The sequence below is a fragment of the Salmo salar genome, chromosome 18, assembly GCF_965601325.2.
Source record: "Salmo salar chromosome 18, fSalSal1, whole genome shotgun sequence".
NCBI classification, from domain to species: Eukaryota; Metazoa; Chordata; class Actinopteri; order Salmoniformes; family Salmonidae; genus Salmo; species Salmo salar.
This window is the reverse complement of record NC_138308.1, coordinates 97,723,301-97,742,074: the sequence shown is the minus strand read 5'-3', so window position 1 is coordinate 97,742,074 and position 18,774 is coordinate 97,723,301. Positions and strand designations below refer to the sequence as shown.

The window sequence follows — 18,774 nt, the reverse complement described above, 5'->3', positions numbered from 1 at the left end:
TTTATTAATTATTTTTTTTACTTTATTGAATATTCGAAACATACAATATACTTGCAGTGAAGCCGCTCAATAACTACATCATCCCAGTCGTCCAACAGATTCCCATTCAGAGCGACACACAGAAGCATCCAGGGTCAATTCTCTGCTCAAGGGCATGTTGAGCCCTCCCTGTGGCTCAGTTGGTAGAGCTTGGTGTGTGCAATGCCAGGGTTGTGGGTTCGATTCCCAGTACAAAAAAAAAATGCATGAAATGAAATGTATGTATTCACTACTGTAAGTCGCTCTGGATAAGAGTGTCTGCTAAATGACTAAAATGTAAATGTAATGTTGGCCGATCTACCACCAGGCCAAAAACTTGATCCCGAACCCTCCAAGATCCCCCCCCACAGTTCCCCAATAGCTGTCCCTCAACCATTCGAGACCCCTCCCACAGCCCCCCCAGGAAGAAAAATAATAAAAAATAAAAAATACAATTAATTCCATTCCCCACCCCCAAGAACCCCCCAATGCACCAACAACCATGAGAATGAACTAAAGAGAGAAAAAAGGAAAAGACAGAAGAAAACAGCAAACAACAACGCAATTTAAAACAAAGGATATCAAGGACAATTAAATCATAACAGCAACGCCAACTGTAAATGTTTGTGTGCATGTCTGGCACTATTACATGTATGTGTTTATTTGAATGAGAGTGTGTGTATATGCATGTTCACAAACACTTGCACGGCATCAGCCTCAGGCAAACCGGCATTTGTTGTAAAAACACTGCCACTTAGTGTCATTCAAATGTACTTTTTTAAATGTTTTATTTGGACTTTTATCTTTGACCATCATTCTATCTCCCACACAGCAACTCCACTCCCACTTGTCTCCAATTCCACATACCAACCCTCAGCTTCCCTCAGCCCATCCCATGTATCTCTGCTGGCCACCCACTTCGGGTTTCCACGCAACACATATCTTTCAACTATGCTGTGATGTTTAACGTACAATATCAATCTATGTAATCGAATAGAATCCACAGATTGCGAGTTGAAGATAAATACTTTTACTAAGAGTTTTAGTATATTAGTAATTGACTGCATTTTCAGCCATTCCTGAACCTGAGACCAGAAACAGGCTACCTGAGGGCAATACCAAAACAAATGGTCTATTGATTCTGTATCCTCACAACAAAATCTGCAGAGCTTCGATGATTTTATTACCCAAATATTCAGCATTTTGTTGGTAGCAAGAATTCTATATAATCATTTTAGCTGAAAAGCACGAAGTCTTGAATCTTGTGTTTCATATATCAACTCAAATCTCTTCCCAACTATTTTGCAATCTGTATGGCGCAGTTGTCAACATCCTGGTCCTCAAATGAAACTGGTATACTTTCCTATTTATGCTATTTTTATTCCTCCGCAAGTTTTGATCCTTTATGTTGGGCAGACAGACCAGTTCCCTACCTCCTCCCGCTGCCACTTGCCTCCTCCATTTTTGGGGTAATGCTGTAATCAATTGGTTGTACTCTTGGATTGAGCAGACCTTTCCTTACAGTTCTGATAACTCCATGAAGGCCATAATTCTACCATTCCAATTTACAATATCATTTATGAACAAAATACCCTGTTCAAACATATTTCCCATAAATACAGGTATTTTATCAACCAGCACATTTGACTTCAGCCATAATATGTGTTGTAATATTTGTTTTATCTTTTCAGGGGGGTGACATAGAAATTGTAGCCAGCTCTGCAATGCTTGTTTGAAAAAGAGAGATACTTTGAAAAAAGTATCATTTTCAATTAATCGAAAATGAGACATGGCAATCTGCACAAAGGCAAAATGGCCATTTTTAAACAATGGATGAGCTTTTCTTAGTAATCTACTTGAGAACCATATAGGGTTCAAGTAAAACCTTTGAATGAGTGAAGCTTTTAGAGAGAGGTTTAGTGCTTTTATGTTGAATAATCTCAACCCACCCAATTCATATTCATTATATAGATGGGCACATTCTATTTTGAAATTCATTGTGTAGAGCTTATTTATATCTTTTGTGATATGAATACTGAGTATGTCTACTTCACCATCAGCCCATTTTATGGGTAAACTGCAGGATAATGTAAAAGTCGAATTTTTGAAGGATTCAATACATAATATTGAACACTTATCATAATTAGGTTTATGTACAGAAAAGTTATCTAGATCTTCAATGACACATTGCAGAGATCTAGCTTGCGGACTTAATTTAAAACTTGAGCCATCGAAATACATGGACACCTTTGTTTTAAACCTTGGATATCTAATCCTCTAATGTTGTTATTGGATCTGATTTTCATAGCTACGTAACAGCCACTTGCAGCCTGTGGCGCGAATTTCAAAACCTTAAAAATCCTATTACTTCAATTTCTCAAACATATGACTATTTTACAGCTATTTAAAGACAAGACTCTCGTTAATCTAACCACACTGTCCGATTTCAAAAAGGCTTTACAACGAAAGCAAAACATTAGATTATGTCAGCAGAGTACCAAGCCAGAAATAATCAGACACCCATTTTTCAAGCCAGCATATAATGTCACCAAAACCCAGAAGACAGCTAAATGCAGCACTCACCTTTGATGATCTTCATCAGATGACAACCCTAGGACATTATGTTATACAATACATGCATGTTTTGTTCAATCAAGTTCATATTTATATCAAAAACCAGCTTAGCATGTGACGTTCAGAACTAGCATACCCCCCGCAAACTTCCGGGGAATTCGCTAACATTTTACTAAATTACTCACGATAAACGTTCACAAAAAGCATAACAATTATTTTAAGAATTTTAGATACAGACCTCCTCTATGCACTCGATATGTCCGATTTTAAAATAGCTTTTTGGTGAAAGCACATTTTGCAATATTCTAAGTACATAGCCCAGGCATCACGGGCTCGCTATTTAGACACCCGGCAAGTTTAGCACTCACCATAATAATATTTACTATTATAAAAGTTTGATTACCTTTTGTTGTCTTCATCAGAATGCACTCCCAGGTCTGCTACTTCAATAACAAATGTTGGTTTGGTCCAAAATAATCCATCGTTATATCCGAATAGCGGCGTTTTGTTCGTGCGTTCCAGACACTATCCGAAATGGTAAAGAAGTGTCGCGCGCATGGCGCAATTCGTGACAATAAAATTCTAAATATTCCATTACCGTACTTCGAAGCATGTCAACCGCTGTTTAAAATCAATTTTTACGCCATTTTTCTCGTAGAAAAGCGATAATATTCCGACAGGGAATCTCCTTTTCGTCAAATCGAGGAAAAAATCACAAAGGCGGGGTGCGGTTGGGTCACGCGCATAAGCCCAGAGTCCCTTGATCGGCCACTTGAGAAAGGCGATAATGTGTTTCAGCCTGGGGCTGGAATGACGACATTCTGTTTTTTCCCGGGCTCTGAGCGCCTATGGAAGACGTGGGAAGTGTCACGTTAGAGCAGAGATCCTTAGTAAAAGATAGAGATGGAAAAGAAGTTCAAGAAATGGTCAGACAGGCCACTTCCTGTAAAGGAATCTCTCAGGTTTTGACCTGCCATTTGAGTTCTGTTATACTCACAGACACCATTCAAACAGTTTTAGAAACTTTAGGGTGTTTTCTATCCATATGTAATAAGTATATGCATATTCTAGTTACTGGGTAGGAGTGGTAACCAGATTAAATCGGGTATGTTTTTTATCCAGCCGTGTCAATACTGCCCCCTAGCCCTAACAGGTTAAAACAAATCTAACAATGGAGCTTTTAGTATATAAAAAAAACACTTGATATACCTCTACCGGTATACCATCAAGCCCTGGGATTTTCCCAGACTGAAAGGATTTAATAGTTTCAAAACGTTTTTCTTCTGTAATTTGGTCTTCGCACTGATCTTTCTGTACATTTGTTAATTTTCCAGTTTTTATATTATTTGGAAAGAATTGCTTACCATAATACGGGAAAAAAAAATGTATGAAATGTACGAAATGCATGCATTCACTACTGTAAGTCGCTCTGGATAAGAGCATCTGCTAAATGTTCAAATTTAAATGTAAATGTACAATCTTCATTCAGTGGGAAAGGATGAGACGGAAAAGTGAACATCTGCCTAAAATAATTAGCTTCCTCTTCTAAAATATCATTGGGAGAATCATAGATGACTCCGTCTTCAGTAACGATGTTATGCAAATCATTTTTGTTAGCGTTCCTGTATGGGAGATTCAGGAATAATTGCTGCATTTTTCTCCATATTCCATACACTTTGCTTTATTTTTGTAATAGATTACATTAGATTGTTCTTGAATAAGTTCCACATGTTCGATTTGTTTTTTCTCTAACTTATTTTGTACCTCTGTAGTATATTTTTTTATTGCTATCTACCTGTACTATTAGTTCATGGATTTCCCTTGTTAGTCTTGTCTCTTTAGCCAGAAACTGTTTTTTTATGGGTGGTGGTCCCCAACAACAAGATATGGGTGGTCCCCAGTCCACCTGGCCATGCTGATGCTCCAGTTTCAACTGTTCTGCTGCGGCTATCGAGCCCTGACCTGTTCACCGGACGTGCTACCTGTCCCAGACCTGCTGTTTTCAACTCTCTAGAGACAGCAGGAGCGATAGAGATACTCTGAATGATCGACGACAACTGTGATTATTATTATTTGACCCTGCTGGTCATCTATGAACATTTGAACATCTTAGCCATGTTCTGTTATAATCTCCACCTGGCACAGCCAGAAGAGGACTGGCCACCCCTCATAGCCTGGTTCCTCTCTAGGTTTCTTCCTAGGTTCTGGCCTTTCTAGGGAGTTTTTCCTATCCACCGTGCTTCTACACCTGCAATGCTTGCTGTTTGGGGTTTTAGGCTGGGTTTCTGTACAGCACTTTGTGACATCAGCTGACGTAAGATGGGCTTTATCAATCAATTTGATTGATTCGATTGATTGCATGTGACGCACAATCCAGCTACGCTCTGAAGATGCAAGTCTACATGGGCTAGGATGCAAGTCTACGTGAGCTGAGTTCTACCGCATGGGCTTTGTCCTACAGCAGGCCGGCAGCCTGGGAAAACGGGACACTATCGTTCATCACACCTTATAACTCTTCTGCGGTAAAATCTCATAACCCAACGAGTTATCTGCAGCTACCGCCACAACATATATTTTCAGTGATTTATGTTCCATTTCTGCGGTACAGTTGATAACCATGGCTATGAATGCTAAGAAACCAACCTTACTGAAACACATGTTATTCCTATCACTCTCTATTGGCCTCGGCATACTCACAGGGAGCCTCTCAGGATCCCTTGAAACTGGACCCATCTTCCTCTACTACTCTCTTCACTGCCTATGAAGATTCCTTCAGAGAAAATGACTCAAGTAAAAGTGTAAATCACCCAGTAAATATTACTTGAGTAAAGTTTTAAAAGTTTCAGCAAATATACTGAAGTATCAACATGAAATGTAATTGATAAAATATACTTAAGTTCAAAAGTAAAAGTATAAATCATTTCAAATTCATTATATTAAGCAAACCAGACGGCACCATTTACTTGTTTTTTTATTTGATTACGGATAGCCAGTGTCACACCAACTCTCAGACATAATTTGCAAAGGAAGCATTTGTGTTTAGTGAGTCTGTTAGATCAGAGGCAGTAGGGATGACCAGGGATGTTCTCTTGATAAGTGTGTGAATTAGACCATTTTTTCTGTCCTGCTAATCATTCAAAATCTAACGAGTACTTTTGGGTGTCGGGGAAAATGTATGGAGTAAAAAGTACATTATTTTCTTTAGGAATGTAGTGAAGTGAAAGTTGAAATAAATAGAAGTAGTAAAGTAAAGATACCCCAAAATACTACTTAAGTAGTACTTTAAAGAATTTTTACATAAGTACTTTACACCACCAGCTAATGGCCGACATCGGGATCTCTTGTTGGGTTAATGAGGCAACTAGTCACACCTGTGACAGATCCTTTAAAAGGAGAGGTGGAAGAGGTAGACCATAACTCACAGACAACAGAGAGACAACCAGTGAATCCCTTGGAAGAGTGCAGAAGGTGAGCTTGTGATATTATTTAGTAGACTTGCTGCCTCTCAAATGGCACGTTAATCTTATGTGGCCCTGGTCAAGTGTAGTGCACTATATATGACCCCCCTGAATTTAAGAGCATAGACTAATAGTTACCTTTGTAGTGAATAGAAGTCTCTGTCAAGATCTAGTCTGCTTCCCCTTCCCTGCGTAGTGCACTGTGGGCCCTCGTCAAAGGTGGTTCACTACATAAGGAATGAGGAGCCATTTGGGAAGGATTCATATTCCTGTGTGCCAGGCTCTTCAACCACATACAATAGATTAGATGATACCTGAATTTTAGTGGAAGAATCGTAGCGCGCCGTGTTGCCGATACTCGCTTGTTGGGGTCCTCAGGACTGGGTTTAGCAATTGTTGCATAAGTTTTGTACTTAACACAGGGTTTCCTCAACCTCTCCTCTAGTACCCACAGCCATTCCAGATGATTTAAAATGCTCAACTAATCTCGCTCTTGTTCGCTCTCTCTCTCTCAGGAGACTATCACCATGGCGATATTGACCATCATTCTGCTTGTTAGCACAGCTTTTGCTCTGGGAGGTAAGAGTGATGTACCTCACACTTACTCACCAACATTTGAATAAAAACGTTAGTGGGTGTTGATCTGTCCTATTCACACACGTACGTATTAATGTTTTGTTTCATAACCAGTTGTCCCTTGGGCAGCCATTATCAACCGTGACACTGGAGAGAAGGTTGTCTTGCTCAAGGGCACATAGACAGATATTTTAACTTGACATTCAGGGATTAAAACTAGGAACCTTTGTGTTACTGGCCCAACTCTCTAACCGCTAGGCTACCTGCCACTCCTCTTGTTCCAGAGATGTATATTGGTGTCTAGATGCTGGACTGAGGTATTCTGATATGAATGGTTTGATCATTCAACTGGATGTATGATTGGATTGTCAGGAAGTAACACTGACACAACTTACCCCCACTTTCAGTCTTAGTTTCATCAGCTGTTATACAAAAGACAGAAACTGAATTGACTGCACAGGGCTTTTAAACAAGTAGCGCAATTTCAGTATTTAGCCAGGAAGTACCTAGGTTACATCTGAAATGGAACATATTCCGTATAAAATACTTCTGACCAGGGCCCATATGGGACGCAACCCAAGATTCCGGCATGCATGTGCTGCAATGTTATGTCCACATTACAATCAATCTATGTTACCTGTGTCCAGATGCTACGTTACGACCCATGACCCCCTGTGAGCGTGCTAGATATGCCGCGACACATGGCCCAATTGGAGCCTACATCCCCACGTGTGACGCCGCTGGACGATACACCCCTAAGCAATGTTCGGGCTCTACAGGTTAACACGGACGCACATATACACACACTAAATTCTCCAATTCAGTTGAATGTTACAGTAAATATTGTATGTGCAACATGTCTATTTCTGGTAGGTTACTGTTGGTGTGTGACCACTACTGGACAGAAGATTCAGGGTACGGAGACTCCACCAGGCACTGCTATCAACTGCTAGCAACTGTTCCACCAAGGTGTGTGTATATACATACTCATTCACTAAATGTTATTTCTTTGCAGCTGATTCTGGATGTTAATGTTTTTTGTCTAATTGTAGATGAAAGGCGTTGGAATGAAGTCTTTGAAAAGACGGACAGTTGTCTTTACTGTACGACAGGAACTGATTCACGCCCCATATAAATGCATGAAGAAATCCAGAGATTAAACTGTTGATTTACTTACTTTATTGTTGGTGTGATTATCTGAACCAGTCCATTTCTGGGAAATGGAGGAAGGAGTAGGACTGTATTACCGGCAGTTACAAGAAATGAAGGCAGTCAAATTCCACGTGACCATTTAGTAATTAGGCTTCTCCAAGCTCTGATGCTGGTGATGGTCATTAGTTGCCTGGTACTCAGCACTCTATTGTCCCTCTAATCACTCTGACATCAATGCAAATGTAAAACATTTCATGAGCTCATGTTGCGCAACATTTCTATAACCTATGCAATTGTCTGAGAACTGCCTCATGGCTTCTATTAGAAAGAGGATCCCATCAGCTTTCTATAGGTTAGATCTACTATATTTGCAGTACCAGTCAAAAGTTTGAACACACCTACTCATTCCAGGGTTTTCATCTAATATTTTCAACTATGACATAACACATGGAATCACATCTTAAACCAAAATATATTGAGATTCTTCAAAGTAGCCACCCTTTGCCTTGACAGCTTTGTACACTCTTGGCATTCTCTCAACCAGATTCATGGAATGCATTTCAATTAACGGGTGTGACTTAATTTGTGGAATTTCTTTCCTCAATGCGTAAGAGCTGATCAGTTGTGACAAGGTAGGGGTGGTATACAGAAAATAGCCCTATTTGTTATTTTAAGCCCAAGAACAGCTCAATGCAAAGAGAAACAGCCCATTACTTTAAGACAGGAAGGTCAGTCAATGCGGAACATTGCACTTAAAGAAACGTTCAAAGTTCTTAGTCTCAAAAACCAAGAGCTACGATGACTCATGAGGCTCACCACAGGAAAGGAAGACCCAGAGTTACCTCTCTTGCAGAGGATATGTTCAATAGAGATACCAGTCTTAGAATATGTGTTTCACAGAGTTCAAGTAAGACACCTCAACATCAACTGTTCGGAGGAGACTGCGTGAATCAGGCCTTCATGTTCGAATTGCTACTACTTTCCGGAACAGACTATGGGAGGTGCACAGTACTACATGGAACTCTATTCCACATCAAGAAACTCATGCCAGCAGTAAGATTAGATTTTAAAAAACGGATAAAAATACACTGAAGCAACACATGCATACAAACACACGATAAAATACACCCATGTACGCTTGGATTTTGTGTTATAGATATGTGGTAGAGGCCTGAGGGCACACACTTAATATGTTGTGAAATCTGTTATGAATGTATGGTAATGTCTTTAAAATGTATAACTGCCTTGATTTTGCTGAACCCCAGGATGAGTAGCTTCTGCCTTGGCAGCAGCTAATGGGGATCCATAATAAATACTGCGTGGGCTGAGTCGTACTGCATTGGCTGAGTCCTTTTTTAAAATATTTTAATTTTTTTTACTTTATTGAATATTCGAAACATACAATATACTTGCAGTGAAGCCGCTCAATAACTACATCATCCCAGTCGTCCAACAGATTCCCATTCAGAGCGACACACAAAGCATCCAGGGTCAATTCTCTGCTCAAGGGCATGTTGAGCCCTCCGTGTGGCTCAGTTGGTAGAGCTTGGTGTGATTCCCAGTACAAAAAAAAATGCATGAAATGTATGTATTCACTACTGTAAGTCGCTCTGGATAAGAGTGTCTGCTAAATGACTAAAATGTAAATGTAATGTTGGCCGATCTACCACCAGGCCAAAAACTTGATCCCGAACCCTCCAAGATCCCCCCCACAGTTCCCCAATAGCTGTCCCTCAACCATTCGAGACCCCTCCCACAGCCCCCCCAGGAAGAAAAATAATACAAAATAAAAAATACAATTAATTCCATTCCCCACCCCCAAGAACCCCCCAATGCACCAACAACCATGAGAATGAACTAAAGAGAGAAAAAAGGAAAAGACAGAAGAAAACAGCAAACAACAATGCAATTTAAAACAAAGGATATCAAGGACAATTAAATCATAACAGCAACGCCAACTGTAAATGTTTGTGTGCATGTCTGGCACTATTACATGTATGTGTTTATTTGAATGAGAGTGTGTTCACAAATGCATGTTCACAAACACTTGCACGGCATCAGCCTCAGGCAAACCGGCATTTGTTGTAAAAACACTGCCACTTAGTGTCATTCAAATGTACTTTTTTAAATGTTTTATTTGGACTTTTATCTTTGACCATCATTCTATCTCCCACACAGCAACTCCACTCCCACTTGTCTCCAATTCCACATACCAACCCTCAGCTTCCCTCAGCCCATCCCATGTATCTCTGCTGGCCACCCACTTCGGGTTTCCACGCAACACATATCTTTCAACTATGCTGTGATGTTTAACGTACAATATCAATCTATGTAATCGAATAGAATCCACAGATTGCGAGTTGAAGATAAATACTTTTACTAAGAGTTTTAGTATATTAGTAATTGACTGCATTTTCAGCCATTCCTGAACCTGAGACCAGAAACAGGCTACCTGAGGGCAATACCAAAACAAATGGTCTATTGATTCTGTATCCTCACAACAAAATCTGCAGAGCTTCGATGATTCTATTACCCAAATATTCAGCATTTTGTTGGTAGCAAGAATTCTATATAATCATTTTAGCTGAAAAGCACGAAGTCTTGAATCTTGCGTTTTATATATCAACTCAAATCTCTTCCCAACTATTTTGCAATCTGTATGGCGCAGTTGTCAACATCCTGGTCCTCAAATGAAACTGGTATACTTTCCTATTTATGCTATTTTTATTCCTCCGCAAGTTTTGATCCTTTATGTTGGGCAGACAGACCAGTTCCCTACCTCCTCCCGCTGCCACTTGCCTCCTCCATTTTTGGGGTAATGCTGTAATCAATTGGTTGTACTCTTGGATTGAGCAGACCTTTCCTTACAATTCTGATAACTCCATGAAGGCCATAATTCTACCATTCCAATTTACAATATCATTTATGAACAAAATACCCTGTTCAAACATATTTCCCATAAATACAGGTATTTTATCAACCAGCACATTTGACTTCAGCCATAATATGTGTTGTAATATTTGTTTTATCTTTTCAGGGGGGTGACATAGAAATTGTAGCCAGCTCTGCAATGCTTGTTTGAAAAAGAGAGATACTTTGAAAAAAGTATCATTTTCAATTAATCGAAAATGAGACATGGCAATCTGCACAAAGGCAAAATGGCCATTTTTAAACAATGGATGAGCTTTTCTTAGTAATCTACTTGAGAACCATATAGGGTTCAAGTAAAACCTTTGAATGAGTGAAGCTTTTAGAGAGAGGTTTAGTGCTTTTATGTTGAATAATCTCAACCCACCCAATTCATATTCATTATATAGATGGGCACATTCTATTTTGAAATTCATTGTGTAGAGCTTATTTATATCTTTTGTGATATGAATACTGAGTATGTCTACTTCACCATCAGCCCATTTTATGGGTAAACTGCAGGATAATGTAAAAGTCGAATTTTTGAAGGATTCAATACATAATATTGAACACTTATCATAATTAGGTTTATGTCCAGAGAGTACAGAAAAGTTATCTAGATCTTCAATGACACATTGCAGAGATCTAGCTTGCGGACTTAATTTAAATCTTGAGCCATCGAAATACATGGACACCTTTGTTTTAAACCTTGGATATCTAATCCTCTAATGTTGTTATTGGATCTGATTTTCATAGCTACGTAACAGCCACTTGCAGCCTGTGGCGCGAATTTCAAAACCTTAAAAATCCTATTACTTCAATTTCTCAAACATATGACTATTTTACAGCTATTTAAAGACAAGACTCTCGTTAATCTAACCACACTGTCCGATTTCAAAAAGGCTTTACAACGAAAGCAAAACATTAGATTATGTCAGCAGAGTACCAAGCCAGAAATAATCAGACACCCATTTTTCAAGCCAGCATATAATGTCACCAAAACCCAGAAGACAGCTAAATGCAGCACTCACCTTTGATGATCTTCATCAGATGACAACCCTAGGACATTATGTTATACAATACATGCATGTTTTGTTCAATCAAGTTCATATTTATATCAAAAACCAGCTTAGCATGTGACGTTCAGAACTAGCATACCCCCCGCAAACTTCCGGGGAATTCGCTAACATTTTACTAAATTACTCACGATAAACGTTCACAAAAAGCATAACAATTATTTTAAGAATTTTAGATACAGACCTCCTCTATGCACTCGATATGTCCGATTTTAAAATAGCTTTTTGGTGAAAGCACATTTTGCAATATTCTAAGTACATAGCCCAGGCATCACGGGCTCGCTATTTAGACACCCGGCAAGTTTAGCACTCACCATAATCATATTTACTATTATAAAAGTTTGATTACCTTTTGTTGTCTTCGTCAGAATGCACTCCCAGGTCTGCTACTTCAATAACAAATGTTGGTTTGGTCCAAAATAATCCATCGTTATATCCGAATAGCGGCGTTTTGTTCGTGCGTTCCAGACACTATCCGAAATGGTAAAGAAGTGTCGCGCGCATGGCGCAATTCGTGACAATAAAATTCTAAATATTCCATTACCGTACTTCGAAGCATGTCAACCGCTGTTTAAAATCAATTTTTACGCCATTTTTCTCGTAGAAAAGCGATAATATTCCGACAGGGAATCTCCTTTTCGGCAAATCGAGGAAAAAATCACAAAGGCGGGGTGCGGTTGGGTCACGCGCATAAGCCCAGAGTCCCTTGATCGGCCACTTGAGAAAGGCGATAATGTGGTTCAGCCTGGGGCTGGAATGACGACATTCTGTTTTTTCCCGGGCTCTGAGCGCCTATGGAAGACGTGGGAAGTGTCACGTTAGAGCAGAGATCCTTAGTAAAAGATAGAGATGGAAAAGAAGTTCAAGAAATGGTCAGACAGGCCACTTCCTGTAAAGGAATCTCTCAGGTTTTGACCTGCCATTTGAGTTCTGTTATACTCACAGACACCATTCAAACAGTTTTAGAAACTTTAGGGTGTTTTCTATCCATATGTAATAAGTATATGCATATTCTAGTTACTGGGTAGGAGTGGTAACCAGATTAAATCGGGTATGTTTTTTATCCAGCCGTGTCAATACTGCCCCCTAGCCCTAACAGGTTAAAACAAATCTAACAATGGAGCTTTTAGTATATAAAAAAAACACTTGATATACCTCTACCGGTATACCATCAAGCCCTGGGATTTTCCCAGACTGAAAGGATTTAATAGTTTCAAAACGTTTTTCTTCTGTAATTTGGTCTTCGCACTGATCTTTCTGTACATTTGTTAATTTTCCAGTTTTTATATTATTTGGAAAGAATTGCTTACCATAATATGGGGAAAAAAAATGTATGAAATGTACGAAATGCATGCATTCACTACTGTAAGTCGCTCTGGATAAGAGCATCTGCTAAATGTTCAAATTTAAATGTAAATGTACAATCTTCATTCAGTGGGAAAGGATGAGACGGAAAAGTGAACATCTGCCTAAAATAATTAGCTTCCTCTTCTAAAATATCATTGGGAGAATCATAGATGACTCCGTCTTCAGTAACGATTTTATGCAAATCATTTTTGTTAGCGTTCCTGTATGGGAGATTCAGGAATAATTGCTGCATTTTTCTCCATATTCCATACACTTTGCTTTATTTTTGTAATAGATTACATTAGATTGTTCTTGAATAAGTTCCACATGTTCGATTTGTTTTTTCTCTAACTTATTTTGTACCTCTGTAGTATATTTTTTTATTGCTATCTACCTGTACTATTAGTTCATGGATTTCCCTTGTTAGTCTTGTCTCTTTAGCCAGAAACTGTTTTTTTATGGGTGGTGGTCCCCAACAACAAGATATGGGTGGTCCCCAGTCCACCTGGCCATGCTGATGCTCCAGTTTCAACTGTTCTGCTGCGGCTATCGAGCCCTGACCTGTTCACCGGACGTGCTACCTGTCCCAGACCTGCTGTTTTCAACTCTCTAGAGACAGCAGGAGCGATAGAGATACTCTGAATGATCGACGACAACTGTGATTATTATTATTTGACCCTGCTGGTCATCTATGAACATTTGAACATCTTAGCCATGTTCTGTTATAATCTCCACCTGGCACAGCCAGAAGAGGACTGGCCACCCCTCATAGCCTGGTTCCTCTCTAGGTTTCTTCCTAGGTTCTGGCCTTTCTAGGGAGTTTTTCCTATCCACCGTGCTTCTACACCTGCAATGCTTGCTGTTTGGGGTTTTAGGCTGGGTTTCTGTACAGCACTTTGTGACATCAGCTGACGTAAGATGGGCTTTATCAATCAATTGGATTGATTCGATTGATTGCATGTGACGCACAATCCAGCTACGCTCTGAAGATGCAAGTCTACATGGGCTAGGATGCAAGTCTACGTGAGCTGAGTTCTACCGCATGGGCTTTGTCCTACAGCAGGCCGGCAGCCTGGGAAAACGGGACACTATCGTTCATCACACCTTATAACTCTTCTGCGGTAAAATCTCATAACCCAACGAGTTATCTGCGGCTACCGCCACAACATATATTTTCAGTGATTTATGTTCCATTTCTGCGGTACAGTTGATAACCATGGCTATGAATGCTAAGAAACCAACCTTACTGAAACACATGTTATTCCTATCACTCTCTATTGGCCTCGGCATACTCACAGGGAGCCTCTCAGGATCCCTTGAAACTGGACCCATCTTCCTCTACTACTCTCTTCACTGCCTATGAAGATTCCTTCAGAGAAAATGACTCAAGTAAAAGTGTAAATCACCCAGTAAATATTACTTGAGTAAAGTTTTAAAAGTTTCAGCAAATATACTGAAGTATCAACATGAAATGTAATTGATAAAATATACTTAAGTTCAAAAGTAAAAGTATAAATAATTTCAAATTCATTATATTAAGCAAACCAGACGGCACCATTTTCTTGTTTTTTTATTTGATTACGGATAGCCAGTGTCACACCAACTCTCAGACATAATTTGCAAAGGAAGCATTTGTGTTTAGTGAGTCTGTTAGATCAGAGGCAGTAGGGATGACCAGGGATGTTCTCTTGATAAGTGTGTGAATTAGACCATTTTTTCTGTCCTGCTAATCATTCAAAATCTAACGAGTACTTTTGGGTGTCGGGGAAAATGTATGGAGTAAAAAGTACATTATTTTCTTTAGGAATGTAGTGAAGTGAAAGTTGAAATAAATAGAAGTAGTAAAGTAAAGATACCCCAAAATACTACTTAAGTAGTACTTTAAAGAATTTTTACATAAGTACTTTACACCACCAGCTAATGGCCGACATCGGGATCTCTTGTTGGGTTAATGAGGCAACTAGTCACACCTGTGACAGATCCTTTAAAAGGAGAGGTGGAAGAGGTAGACCATAACTCACAGACAACAGAGAGACAACCAGTGAATCCCTTGGAAGAGTGCAGAAGGTGAGCTTGTGATATTATTTAGTAGACTTGCTGCCTCTCAAATGGCACGTTAATCTTATGTGGCCCTGGTCAAGTGTAGTGCACTATATATGACCCCCCTGAATTTAAGAGCATAGACTAATAGTTACCTTTGTAGTGAATAGAAGTCTCTGTCAAGATCTAGTCTGCTTCCCCTTCCCTGCGTAGTGCACTGTGGGCCCTCGTCAAAGGTGGTTCACTACATAAGGAATGAGGAGCCATTTGGGAAGGATTCATATTCCTGTGTGCCAGGCTCTTCAACCACATACAATAGATTAGATGATACCTGAATTTTAGTGGAAGAATCGTAGCGCGCCGTGTTGCCGATACTCGCTTGTTGGGGTCCTCAGGACTGGGTTTAGCAATTGTTGCATAAGTTTTGTACTTAACACAGGGTTTCCTCAACCTCTCCTCTAGTACCCACAGCCATTCCAGATGATTTAAAATGCTCAACTAATCTCGCTCTTGTTCGCTCTCTCTCTCTCAGGAGACTATCACCATGGCGATATTGACCATCATTCTGCTTGTTAGCACAGCTTTTGCTCTGGGAGGTAAGAGTGATGTACCTCACACTTACTCACCAACATTTGAATAAAAACGTTAGTGGGTGTTGATCTGTCCTATTCACACACGTACGTATTAATGTTTTGTTTCATAACCAGTTGTCCCTTGGGCAGCCATTATCAACCGTGACACTGGAGAGAAGGTTGTCTTGCTCAAGGGCACATAGACAGATATTTTAACTTGACATTCAGGGATTAAAACTAGGAACCTTTGTGTTACTGGCCCAACTCTCTAACCGCTAGGCTACCTGCCACTCCTCTTGTTCCAGAGATGTATATTGGTGTCTAGATGCTGGACTGAGGTATTCTGATATGAATGGTTTGATCATTCAACTGGATGTATGATTGGATTGTCAGGAAGTAACACTGACACAACTTACCCCCACTTTCAGTCTTAGTTTCATCAGCTGTTATACAAAAGACAGAAACTGAATTGACTGCACAGGGCTTTTAAACAAGTAGCGCAATTTCAGTATTTAGCCAGGAAGTACCTAGGTTACATCTGAAATGGAACATATTCCGTATAAAATACTTCTGACCAGGGCCCATATGGGACGCAACCCAAGATTCCGGCATGCATGTGCTGCAATGTTATGTCCACATTACAATCAATCTATGTTACCTGTGTCCAGATGCTACGTTACGACCCATGACCCCCTGTGAGCGTGCTAGATATGCCGCGACACATGGCCCAATTGGAGCCTACATCCCCACGTGTGACGCCGCTGGACGATACACCCCTAAGCAATGTTCGGGCTCTACAGGTTAACACGGACGCACATATACACACACTAAATTCTCCAATTCAGTTGAATGTTACAGTAAATATTGTATGTGCAACATGTCTATTTCTGGTAGGTTACTGTTGGTGTGTGACCACTACTGGACAGAAGATTCAGGGTACGGAGACTCCACCAGGCACTGCTATCAACTGCTAGCAACTGTTCCACCAAGGTGTGTGTATATACATACTCATTCACTAAATGTTATTTCTTTGCAGCTGATTCTGGATGTTAATGTTTTTTGTCTAATTGTAGATGAAAGGCGTTGGAATGAAGTCTTTGAAAAGACGGACAGTTGTCTTTACTGTACGACAGGAACTGATTCACGCCCCATATAAATGCATGAAGAAATCCAGAGATTAAACTGTTGATTTACTTACTTTATTGTTGGTGTGATTATCTGAACCAGTCCATTTCTGGGAAATGGAGGAAGGAGTAGGACTGTATTACCGGCAGTTACAAGAAATGAAGGCAGTCAAATTCCACGTGACCATTTAGTAATTAGGCTTCTCCAAGCTCTGATGCTGGTGATGGTCATTAGTTGCCTGGTACTCAGCACTCTATTGTCCCTCTAATCACTCTGACATCAATGCAAATGTAAAACATTTCATGAGCTCATGTTGCGCAACATTTCTATAACCTATGCAATTGTCTGAGAACTGCCTCATGGCTTCTATTAGAAAGAGGATCCCATCAGCTTTCTATAGGTTAGATCTACTATATTTGCAGTACCAGTCAAAAGTTTGAACACACCTACTCATTCCAGGGTTTTCATCTAATATTTTCAACTATGACATAACACATGGAATCACATCTTAAACCAAAATATATTGAGATTCTTCAAAGTAGCCACCCTTTGCCTTGACAGCTTTGTACACTCTTGGCATTCTCTCAACCAGATTCATGGAATGCATTTCAATTAACGGGTGTGACTTAATTTGTGGAATTTCTTTCCTCAATGCGTAAGAGCCGATCAGTTGTGACAAGGTAGGGGTGGTATACAGAAAATAGCCCTATTTGTTATTTTAAGCCCAAGAACAGCTCAATGCAAAGAGAAACAGCCCATTACTTTAAGACAGGAAGGTCAGTCAATGCGGAACATTGCACTTAAAGAAACGTTCAAAGTTCTTAGTCTCAAAAACCAAGAGCTACGATGACTCATGAGGCTCACCACAGGAAAGGAAGACCCAGAGTTACCTCTCTTGCAGAGGATATGTTCAATAGAGATACCAGTCTTAGAATATGTGTTTCACAGAGTTCAAGTAAGACACCTCAACATCAACTGTTCGGAGGAGACTGCGTGAATCAGGCCTTCATGTTCGAATTGCTGCCAAGATACTACTTTCCGGAACAGACTATGGGAGGTGCACAGTACTACATGGAACTCTATTCCACATCAAGAAACTCATGCCAGCAGTAAGATTAGATTTAAAAAAACGGATAAAAATACACTGAAGCAACACATGCATACAAACACACGATAAAATACACCCATGTACGCTTGGATTTTGTGTTATAGATATGTGGTAGAGGCCTGAGGGCACACACTTAATATGTTGTGAAATCTGTTATGAATGTATGGTAATGTCTTTAAAAGGTATAACTGCCTTGATTTTGCTGAACCCCAGGATGAGTAGCTTCTGCCTTGGCAGCAGCTAATGGGGATCCATAATAAATACTGCGTGGGCTGAGTCGTTTTTTATTAAAATATTTTAATTTTTTTTACTTTATTGAATATTCGAAACATACAATATACTTGCAGTGAAGCCGCTCAATAACTACATCATCCCAGTCGTCCAACAGATTCCCATTCAGAGCGACACACAGAAGCATCCAGGGTCAATTCTCTGCTCAAGGGCATGTTGAGCCCTCCGTGTGGCTCAGTTGGTAGAGCTTGGTGTGATTCCCAGTACAAAAAAAAATGCATGAAATGTATGTATTCACTACTGTAAGTCGCTCTGGATAAGTGTCTGCTAAATGACTAAAATGTAAATGTAATGTTGGCCGATCTACCACCAGGCCAAAAACTTGATCCCGAACCCTCCAAGATCCCCCCCACAGTTCCCCAATAGCTGTCCCTCAACCATTCGAGACCCCTCCCACAGCCCCCCCAGGAAGAAAAATAATAAAAAATAAAAAATACAATTAATTCCATTCCCCACCCCCAAGAACCCCCCAATGCACCAACAACCATGAGAATGAACTAAAGAGAGAAAAAAGGAAAAGACAGAAGAAA

At 39.9% G+C, this 18,774-nt stretch overlaps 2 protein-coding genes across 2 annotated transcripts; both read left to right on the top strand.

Annotated features, from left to right (window-relative positions):
- Positions 1 to 6,023: 6,023 nt before the first annotated feature.
- Positions 6,024 to 7,802, top strand: LOC145861678 (equistatin-like). The gene is made up of 5 exons (XM_082964528.1): positions 6,024 to 6,060; positions 6,566 to 6,629; positions 7,274 to 7,405; positions 7,500 to 7,595; positions 7,679 to 7,802. The coding sequence occupies exons 2-4, from the start codon at positions 6,578 to 6,580 to the stop codon at positions 7,577 to 7,579; spliced, it is 264 nt and encodes an 87-aa protein (XP_082820654.1). The 5' UTR covers positions 6,024 to 6,060; positions 6,566 to 6,577; the 3' UTR covers positions 7,580 to 7,595; positions 7,679 to 7,802.
- Positions 7,803 to 15,138: 7,336 nt separating this feature from the next.
- LOC145861677 (equistatin-like) lies at positions 15,139 to 16,917 on the top strand. The gene is made up of 5 exons (XM_082964527.1): positions 15,139 to 15,175; positions 15,681 to 15,744; positions 16,389 to 16,520; positions 16,615 to 16,710; positions 16,794 to 16,917. The coding sequence occupies exons 2-4, from the start codon at positions 15,693 to 15,695 to the stop codon at positions 16,692 to 16,694; spliced, it is 264 nt and encodes an 87-aa protein (XP_082820653.1). The 5' UTR covers positions 15,139 to 15,175; positions 15,681 to 15,692; the 3' UTR covers positions 16,695 to 16,710; positions 16,794 to 16,917.
- Positions 16,918 to 18,774: the final 1,857 nt, after the last annotated feature.

Bases quoted from the DNA above. Each gene is read 5' to 3' on its own strand.
- LOC145861678 (XM_082964528.1), top strand. From the start codon at position 6,578: ATGGCGATATTGACCATCATTCTGCTTGTTAGCACAGCTTTTGCTCTG. The intron at 6,630-7,273 runs GTAAGAGTGATG...ACCTGTGTCCAG, and splicing joins CACAGCTTTTGCTCTGGGAG to ATGCTACGTTACGACCCATG. The intron at 7,406-7,499 runs GTTAACACGGAC...TATTTCTGGTAG, and splicing joins GCAATGTTCGGGCTCTACAG to GTTACTGTTGGTGTGTGACC.
- LOC145861677 (XM_082964527.1), top strand. From the start codon at position 15,693: ATGGCGATATTGACCATCATTCTGCTTGTTAGCACAGCTTTTGCTCTG. The intron at 15,745-16,388 runs GTAAGAGTGATG...ACCTGTGTCCAG, and splicing joins CACAGCTTTTGCTCTGGGAG to ATGCTACGTTACGACCCATG. The intron at 16,521-16,614 runs GTTAACACGGAC...TATTTCTGGTAG, and splicing joins GCAATGTTCGGGCTCTACAG to GTTACTGTTGGTGTGTGACC.